The sequence below is a fragment of the Girardinichthys multiradiatus genome, chromosome 23, assembly GCF_021462225.1.
Source record: "Girardinichthys multiradiatus isolate DD_20200921_A chromosome 23, DD_fGirMul_XY1, whole genome shotgun sequence".
Lineage (NCBI taxonomy): Eukaryota > Metazoa > Chordata > Actinopteri > Cyprinodontiformes > Goodeidae > Girardinichthys > Girardinichthys multiradiatus.
This window is the reverse complement of record NC_061815.1, coordinates 30371152-30380513: the sequence shown is the minus strand read 5'-3', so window position 1 is coordinate 30380513 and position 9362 is coordinate 30371152. Positions and strand designations below refer to the sequence as shown.

The following is a 9362-nucleotide window of genomic DNA, read 5'->3' as shown; positions in this document are numbered from 1 at the left end:
CAGGGGGTACCCCGCCTCTCGCCCGTAGACTGCTGGAGATAGACACCAGCTCCCCCATGACCCACTATAGAATCTCAACTTGGTGCTTTTACACCGAGGTTACACAACGTCATCTCCTCATTGTACACCTCATGACCGTTACTGGAGACAAGGTTTAACCATTAAAATCCCAGTTTTTCAGGCCAAATCTCGTCAAATACACAAATTACTATGGCAAAGGACATTGCAGTGGATAATTTAATAAGAACATGTTGATCTGGACATGCAAGAACTCAGTTTCAGGGACATGAAACTTGCTCATAAAAAAAAATGAAAGAAGTAATGAAAGGCTTACAAATTTAAAACGCAATGTGATTTAGGACATGTTATGTAAAATCTGAACATATTTTAGACTTTTGACACGGTATTTTGATTATTTTGTTGAGGACCATGCAGAAACCCTGTAAAAACATTTTTACCATCCCCACAATCCCACTGAATAAACGTGCTCAAATTTAAGGTTGGGTTTTTCTCATTTTTACTTTAGGATTGTTCTACTGCAATAAAAGATTATTGTACACATTTATCGAGGGTGGAAACACATTTAACTGAATAACCAATTAATGTGTTTGTGAATAGAGACCAAATACCTATTAAAAAAAAAAACTAACACACTGCAATGGAGGAAAAACACATTATTTCAAAATCTGTGTTTTTACTGGAGTTTTTGGTGTTTCAAAAGGTCAAAGATATTTAAAAAATCAACTCTGGGAAGCTTTTGTGGCTGAGTTTCATCATACTGAATATTTAACTCATTACTGGCTATAAAAAGCGTAGTTGCATAATGCTCTAACGCCCCTGTAACCATGAGAATGAATGTGTGCACATACTCTCCGCTCTGCATGCTGCTCTGTGACTCGTTCAGTGATAATAACTGTTGTGAGAATGTGATGTTTCTCTTTAGTTGTCGGCAATACAGCCTCTGAAGTACAATCATGTTGGCCAGATGATGACCAAAACCAAGGAAATACTCTTTAACTTGATATTTTGCTCAGGACTTTGAAATGAATATTGAATTATTAAAATAATAGAGAGTTGTATGAGAATAATTTGTGGCTCATGACGAATAAACAAAGCTGATAAATGACGTGTAGAGTCTGAAATATGTGCATTTTATCCACAGAGAACAGAAACAGGATATTAAACATTTTTTACTCAAAAACCAACATTCATATCACTGGAGAGACAATCATACGGGCATTTTGATAGAGCATAAAGAGTCACTTCGATGTTCATGAGCACAGACTACTAGACTTAGTTTCCTAGCAACATGGAAATGAACTAACTGTCCTGTCCTCTTCTATTTTCAGGCGTGACATGTTTACTGTCCTTCTCACTGCTTGCCAGTGGTCTGTAATCTATAGAAACCTTGACATCGCCGTTGCTTCTTCAAACTCAGAAATCTGACAGTAATACTCATTCAACGTGTGTGTGTGTTCTCCTCTCAGGTGGTCCAGCCTGGCTGAGGTTGAGGTTTTATTTGGCACATTAAGCTGTCCATCTAAACTCCATCACCCGCTCTGTTAGTGTCGTCCTTTGAGCCGGAGGAAAACATGCCCCGGTACATCGCTCTCTCTTTCTGCAGCTCCTGGTTCAGCTTCTTTTCTGCCCTCTGCAGGTGCTCCCTCACATTAGCATCTGTGAGAGAAATTAAAAGCGGTTTGAGCATGTTTTATTTTTATCCCACAAGATGAGACGACACCAAATATTCAGTTAAACTGCAGAATAATTTTTTTGTGTTACAATGTTTTTTCTAGTTAAATGTAAAGTTTGAATTATGCCTAAGTATTTGTCCTTTTCATTTATAGAGCCAAGCAAAAGCCATTTTTGATGATTTTACAGCTTGAATTTTTCAGGAACTTCAATACATTTTATTGGGATTTTATGTGATAGACCAATGTGGTTCTAAAGGGTTTCATACACATACATTCAGCTGTCTTTGACTCCGATACCCTGAAATAAACTCCTGTATAACTCCTAATGAGTAAGCAAAGTCTGCCTGCATGTAGCTTAACCTCAATATAAATCCAACCAATCCCTGAAGACCTTAAGAAGATTGTCAGAGATAAACATCATCAAGGAACTCGGCAGACGAGGAAAGGATTAATCAAAGCAGTAGCCGATAAGGCTATGGTAACTCTGGAGGAGCTGCAAAGATTTACTGCTCAGATTGAGTTAAAACTGTTGAAATACAATTATTAGTTGTGGTCTACACAAATCTAGCATATATGGAAGAAGGATGAAAAGCAACCCATGGTTGGAAGAAAATTATAAGAAGCCCTCTTTGCATTTAAGAGGAACAGCAAACGTGTGGGAGACTAAACATCTACATGCAAATCTCTGGAGAAAGAACTAACACTGCACCCTGAAAACATCATAACCGAGATGAGCCATTGTGTTGGCAGCATCATGCTGTGGGGATCCTTTTCTTTAGCAGGGACAGGGAAGCTGGTCAGAGATTATGCAAAGATTGTTGGAGCTAAACAGAGGGCAATCCAGGCAGAAAACCCCTGAGACTGGGGTGGAGGTTCACCTTCCAGCAAGACAAGGATCCTAAACATGAAGCCAGGAGGAGATTTGTGTTTGTAGGATAAACTAAAAAAAAAAACCAATGTATTCTTTACCCGTTGCTTTGCAGATATTCATTAGTTTGTCTAGATGTATCCTAGAAATCCCAATACAAAAAAAAGAAGCTTTGCAGATATAACATGAAAAACATTAGAGATGCACAGATATGAAAATTTGGGCAGATATCGAAATCTGATATTAGTTTTGCTGTTGTGGCCGATAAACGATACTTAACGATTTTATACAGCATATATTTATATCCTTTGCTGCATCACCATCACATGCTCAACCCCCTCCCCTCCACTCAAATGAATTTGATAAAAAGGCTGTTTACTCGTAGGGTTTTAGATGTTAACTAATAGAGAGCACATGCATTTTCCATCAGATGTTTTAAAATAGCAGTTTTATTTGACTCTGGTTAATGAAGTGGTTTGAGGAACATACAAGGCAGAGTCATGACAAAACTTCCACTATAGAGTTAAAAGTTAACAGCCTTATGTTAGAACTTAAACAGCCTCAACTTAATTATATTAACATATTTCTCTCCTCCTACTTAAAGCAATTGCATTTGTATTTTCTTCACACCAATCAAGTCTCTAAATGAAATTAGCTTCCTATTTTAGTGAATAGACCTGGGTTTCATTTGTGTGATCAGCAAATGATGCATTAATTTTAAAGCGCACATAGCCTGAAGCAGAAAGCCAGCGTTAACAAAGTAACTTCATAATCATATTTGTAAACCTCTGAGTGTAGTTTAAGGTTTAGTGCAGCCAGGAAGTACAGAGAAAACCCAGCTGTATTGATCTTGCTCCCTAATAACCCACTGCGATGCGCTGATTTTCATCTATCAATAGGCGAGAATTCATCAGATATAGTTCAAAAGCTGCTGTGAATGAATGTCACACCTCCATCCATACCTTTAGGCTGCTCTCTGCAGACCTGGGTGAGGTACTGTTTAGCTGCCTGTGCATCTCCCATCTCCAGGGTGGCCACACCTGCCCGGTACAGAGCTTTGATGTTGCCTGGTTGCCACTGCAGCACCCGCAGGCTGTACTCCAACACACGAGTGTAATCAACCTTCTGTTTCTGCAGCAAACAGGCTAAAAGAGAAATAAGTGCTTTAAACATACATGCATCTCCCCAGCTGAAGACATGAAACACATTCCACTGAACCTGGAGTGGCAACTGACTTATGATTATTTACCAGCTAGATTGTTGTAGCAGTCCACTTGCGTGTTTCTCAGCAAAGCCTCCTGTTCCATTGTAAGAGGAGGTTTCTCAGGTCCAAACCCTTTCACTGGTGCCAACACATTAGAGTCGAGGCCTCGGAGAACCAGCAGGGCACGGTGGTAATGACCAATGGCCGAGCGGATATTTTTCTCCTTGTAGAAGGCATTCCCTTTCGTTTTCAACTGGACTGCTTCTTCCAGCAAAGCCCAACCGGTCTTGGCAGAAGTCTTGCTTTGCCCAGCAGGACATGGTTCTTCCACCACAGCTCCCTGTGCATCCGGATTGTCATCTGTTCCAACAGCCTCCATCTCTGCAGTGCTGCTGGTCAGCTGTGAAGAGAACAGAGAAATGTGTGTAATCACTTTTTGTTAATACAGATAGTTAGAGAACCATTAAGCCAACATTTAAAAAAAATTTTTTGTCTATGGTCACTAGACCATTACATCTCTACGCTCCATTTCTATAACATACTCCAATTGTTTTGCCCCATCAAGGTACAGAGAGTAGATTTAATATGTTCTTAATATGAGCTTGGTAAAGCAGAAGAAATAAATGATCTAAGCAATGTGAAAATAAGTCCCATTTAAACATTCCTCCCAGAATGAAAATATATCTATTGCAATCATGCAATTACAGTTTATCCTTGTTATCACGAGATAACCAATTCTAATCACATTTCTTTTTCACCATAACAATAAACGATATGGTAATTACCCATCCCAGTATGAAGTTTTTTCCAGCACTTATTAGCAAGGATCATCTCAAACAGAACATCAGAATGAATTCAAGGATGACCATGTACATCCTCTAGGAAAACTGACTATGTGATAACGAGAGATGGGGGTAAAGGAGTTCAAGAACAGATGGGGAAACCGTGTCATTGACATCTATCAGTCCGGAAAGGGTCAAAAAGCCATCTCCATGACTCTTGGGCTCCAATTAAACACAATGAGAGCTTTTATACTCTAGAGAAAACTTGGAACAGTGGTGATCCTTCCCAGTAGTGGCTGGCCTACCAGAATGACTTCAAGAAAACATCAACAGCTAATCCAAAGCTCACAAAAGAACATCTAAAGCCCTGCTGGCATCGTTTGCCTCAGTTAAGGTCAGGTTTAAGGATTCAACCATAACAAAAAGACTTGGGTTGGTTCTAAGGCCAAAATTACTGCCAACCAAAAAATAACACAAAGGCCCTTCTCATATGTGCTGAAAAATATTTAGATAGACAAGCTTTTGGGAAAATATTTTGCTGACTGACAAGAGAAAAGTGGGATTTTTAGGAAGGTGTGCTTCCTGTGACATGTAGCATAAAAGTAGCAACATTTCAGAAAAAGAGCATCATGCTAGCAGTCAGAAATCAATGGTGATAATGTGACGGTCTGGGGTTGCTTTATGACCTAGACAGCTTGTGACCTTCAGCTCAAGCACATCTGGGTTTTGCACAATGGTACAAAAGCACACAAACACATCCACCTCTGGATGGCTCAAAACAAAACGGAAGGTTTGTACCCGGTCTTCTCAGACTACAGGTCCTTCTCAAAACATTAGCATATTGTGATAAAGTTCATTATTTTCCATAATGTAATGATGAAAATTTAACATTCATATATTTTAGATTCATTGCACACTAACTGAAATATTTCAGGTCTTTTATTGTCTTAATACAGATGATTTTGGCATACAGCTCATGAAAACCCAAAATTCATCTCACAAAATTAGCATATTTCATCCGACCAATAAAAGAAAAGTGTTTTTAATACAAAAAACGTCAACCTTCAAATAATCATGTACAGTTATGCACTCAATACTTGGTCGGGAATCCTTTTGCAGAAATGACTGCTTCAATGCGGCGTGGCATGGAGGCAATCAGCCTGTGGCACTGCTGAGGTCTTATGGAGGCCCAGGATGCTTCGATAGCGGCCTTTAGCTCATCCAGAGTGTTGGGTCTTGAGTCTCTCAACGTTCTCTTCACAATATCCCACAGATTCTCTATGGGGTTCAGGTCAGGAGAGTTGGCAGGCCAATTGAGCACAGTGATACCATGGTCAGTAAACCATTTACCAGTGGTTTTGGCACTGTGAGCAGGTGCCAGGTCGTGCTGAAAAATGAAATCTTCATCTCCATAAAGCTTTTCAGCAGATGGAAGCATGAAGTGCTCCAAAATCTCCTGATAGCTAGCTGCATTGACCCTGCCCTTGATAAAACACAGTGGACCAACACCAGCAGCTGACACGGCACCCCAGACCATCACTGACTGTGGGTACTTGACACTGGACTTCTGGCATTTTGGCATTTCCTTCTCCCCAGTCTTCCTCCAGACTCTGGCACCTTGATTTCCAAATGACATGCAGAATTTGCTTTCATCCGAAAAAAGTACTTTGGACCACTGAGCAACAGTCCAGTGCTGCTTCTCTGTAGCCCAGGTCAGGCGCTTCTGCCGCTGTTTCTGGTTCAAACGTGGCTTGACCTGGGGAATGCGGCACCTGTAGCCCATTTCCTGCACACGCATGTGCACGGTGGCTCTGGATGTTTCTACTCCAGACTCAGTCCACTGCTTCCGCAGGTCCCCCAAGGTCTGGAATCGGCCCTTCTCCACAATCTTCCTCAGGGTCCGGTCACCTCTTCTCGTTGTGCAGCGTTTTCTGCCACACTTTTTCCTTCCCACAGACTTCCCACTGAGGTGCCTTGATACAGCACTCTGGGAACAGCCTATTCGTTCAGACATTTCTTTCTGTGTCTTACCCTCTTGCTTGAGGGTGTCAATAGTGGCCTTCTGGACAGCAGTCAGGTCGGCAGTCTTACCCATGATTGGGGTTTTGAGTGATGAACCAGGCTGGGAGTTTTAAAGGCCTCAGGAATCTTTTGCAGGTGTTTAGAGTTAACTCGTTGATTCAGATGATTAGGTTCATAGCTCGTTTAGAGACCCTTTTAATGATATGCTAATTTTGTGAGATAGGAATTTTGGGTTTTCATGAGCTGTATGCCAAAATCATCCATATTAAGACAATAAAAGACCTGAAATATTTCAGTTAGTGTGCAATGAATCTAAAATATATGAATGTTAAATTTTCATCATGACATTGTGGAAAATAATTAACTTTATCACAATATGCTAATATTTTGAGAAAGACCTGTATATGTACTTGTATGTACTCATTGTCTTCCGCTTCATCCGGGACCAGGTCGAGGGGGTAGCAGACTCAGCAGACACCTCCTCCATCTCCTAGGGGGTGGGGGAACCCAAGGAGACATAGTCCCTCCAGCGTGTCCTGGGCCTCCTCCCGGTGGGACGTGCCTGGAACACCTCCAGAGGAAGGCGTCCAGGAGGCATCCGGTATAGATGCCCGAGCCTCCTCAACTGGCTCCTCTTGATGTGGAGGAGCAGCGGCTCTACTCCGAGCTTCTCCCGGATGGCCGAGCTCCTCACTCTATCTCTAAGGGAGTGCCCGGCGTTCTTTCGGTCATGACCCAAAGTTCATGGCCATAGGTGAGGGCCAAACTATATGTGGTTTGTCAAAAAATAAAAAAATAAAAACACTGCAGGTGAACTGAAACAATTCGCCAAAGAAGAGTAGACCAAGTTATGTAGTCTTTCAAATAGGGACATGGTTGGTTTGGATACCCTTTTTCCCTTAATTCGGGATAGTAATGCCTATATATAAAAGCGAAGCTCTCGATTTACCGGTCGGTCTACGTTCCTACCCTCACCTATGACCATGAACTTTGGATCATGACCGAAAGAACGAGATCCTGGATACAAGCAGCTGAAATGAGCTTCCTCCGTAGGGTGGCCGGGCACTCCCTTAGAGATAGGGTGAGGAGCTCGGAGTAGAGCCGCTGCTCCTCCACATCGAGAGGAGCCAGCTCGGGCATCTATACCGGATGCCTCCTGGACGCCTTCCTCGGGAGGTGTTCCAGGCACGTCCCACCGGGAGGAGGCCCAGGGGACGACCCAAGACACACTGGAGGGACTATGTCTCTCGGCTGGCCTGGGAACGCCTTGGGCTCCCCCTGGAGGAACTGGAGGAGGTGTCTGGAGAAAGGGACGTCTGGGCGTCTCTGCTGAGTCTGCTGCCCCCGCGACCCGGTGTTACGTCGATTCGCGTTTCCCCATCAGATACGGTTTCCACACCGTCTGCTTGCCGCTCACGCTGCAAAAAAGGCGCGTGCTTGTTCAGCGCTCGTAACCAGTGCGCCGTGCTTGCGCAGCAGGGGATCTACGGACACCGTGAAAGGTCAAACGTGTTCTGGCGAAGCTGTCCCACTTTTTAGACAGACAGATTCTCTCTCTCTCTCTCTCTCTCTCTCTCTCTCTATATATATATATATATATATATATATATATATATATATATATAGAGAGAGAGAGATAGATAGATAGATAGATAGATAGATAGATAGATAGATAGATAGAGAGAGAGAGAGAGAGAGAGAGAGAGAGAGAGAGAGAGAGAGAGACTAAAGATATCGATACTGGTTACGAGCGCTGAACAAGCACGCGCCTTTTTTGCCGCGTGAGCTGCGAGCAGACGGTGTGGAAACCGTATCTGATGGGGAAACGCGAATCGACGTAACACCTGTTCCGGATGAAGCGGAAGACGACGAGTACGAGTATATATATATTAATGGCCTCAAAAAATAAAACTGAGCTAATCCAACCAAAGTTATTTCTTCTTTACTTTTAAACTTAATTAGTTGTTGTTTTAACATTTTAAACGAAGAAGGAAACCTCTGGACTTGGGCAAGCGTTTTGTTTTAAAACAGTTACCAGGCTCAGCTAATTAAAGGGGCAGAAGAGTCACGGCGGCAGCCAATGCTGAGCTCAAATACGAACCTTATATTTAATGACACATGATCAAATCCACCGACACATAACCAATAAAAAGCATCTGCAAGTGTCTGTGAACATATCGTCTGTTTAGAGTTGGTCGAGTTAATATACCCAGTAAAAGAAAACCTTAACGAATCGGGCATTACAGATAATTGAGTGTTGTCCACATGCTAGCTCCTCAAATCCTATCTCCAAGAGTATTCTTATTTCACTAAACTGACGGATAAAATCAATTAATTCGTCTTACCTTACGCCGAAGAATAAAACGTTAACGGAAACTTATTTTTATGCAGCTGACAAACATATTTTAGCTGCTGTGTCTACCTATTTTCGGTTCCTACTCTTCTTCTTCTTCTCTTGGACTCCGTCAGACTAGATCAGCGTGGTGCTGCCCTCTATTGTTTGTTATTGACACTTTTTTTTCTTCTTCGTGTTTTACTTTGTCAAAATTGTCAGTAAATTACTCATCCTCTTTTACTATATTGTCATTTGTTAATTTGTTTTACATTTAGGTGAAATGATTGTCTAAAAATGTTTTTTTTTCTAATCTAAAAATGTAGAATGAAGGGACAAAAATGCTGCAGTTTGAATTTAAGTGTTTATTGTGATATTCATACAGAGCCATTCAATCATTTTGAATAATATTGAAAATGTTGTTTATTTCAGTAACTCAATTCACTAAGTAATACACATT

The 9362-nt window shown here is 41.6% G+C and overlaps 1 protein-coding gene across 2 annotated transcripts; it reads right to left on the bottom strand.

The window, feature by feature from the left end:
* Positions 1 to 1174: 1174 nt before the first annotated feature.
* ttc9c (tetratricopeptide repeat domain 9C) lies at positions 1175 to 9088 on the bottom strand. Of its 2 annotated transcripts, none has more exons than XM_047352688.1 (4): positions 8993 to 9088; positions 3812 to 4166; positions 3525 to 3707; positions 1175 to 1677 (listed from the first exon to the last, which is right to left on the bottom strand). In XM_047352688.1, the coding sequence occupies exons 2-4, from the start codon at positions 4143 to 4145 to the stop codon at positions 1541 to 1543; spliced, it is 654 nt and encodes a 217-aa protein (XP_047208644.1). In that variant the 5' UTR covers positions 4146 to 4166; positions 8993 to 9088; the 3' UTR covers positions 1175 to 1540. The 2 variants fall into 2 exon arrangements, with proteins under 2 accessions (XP_047208644.1, XP_047208643.1); XM_047352687.1 differs by having other exon boundaries at positions 8916 to 9047.
* Between the last annotated feature and the right edge of the window lie 274 nt (positions 9089 to 9362).

Coding starts and splice junctions, on each gene's coding strand:
- ttc9c (XM_047352688.1), bottom strand. CDS start 4,145: ATGGAGGCTGTTGGAACAGATGACAATCCGGATGCACAGGGAGCTGTG. Junction 3,708..3,811: donor CTGCTACAACAATCTAGCTG/GTAAATAATCAT, acceptor TTTCTCTTTTAG/CCTGTTTGCTGCAGAAACAG. Junction 1,678..3,524: donor CTGCAGAGAGCAGCCTAAAG/GTATGGATGGAG, acceptor TTTCTCTCACAG/ATGCTAATGTGAGGGAGCAC.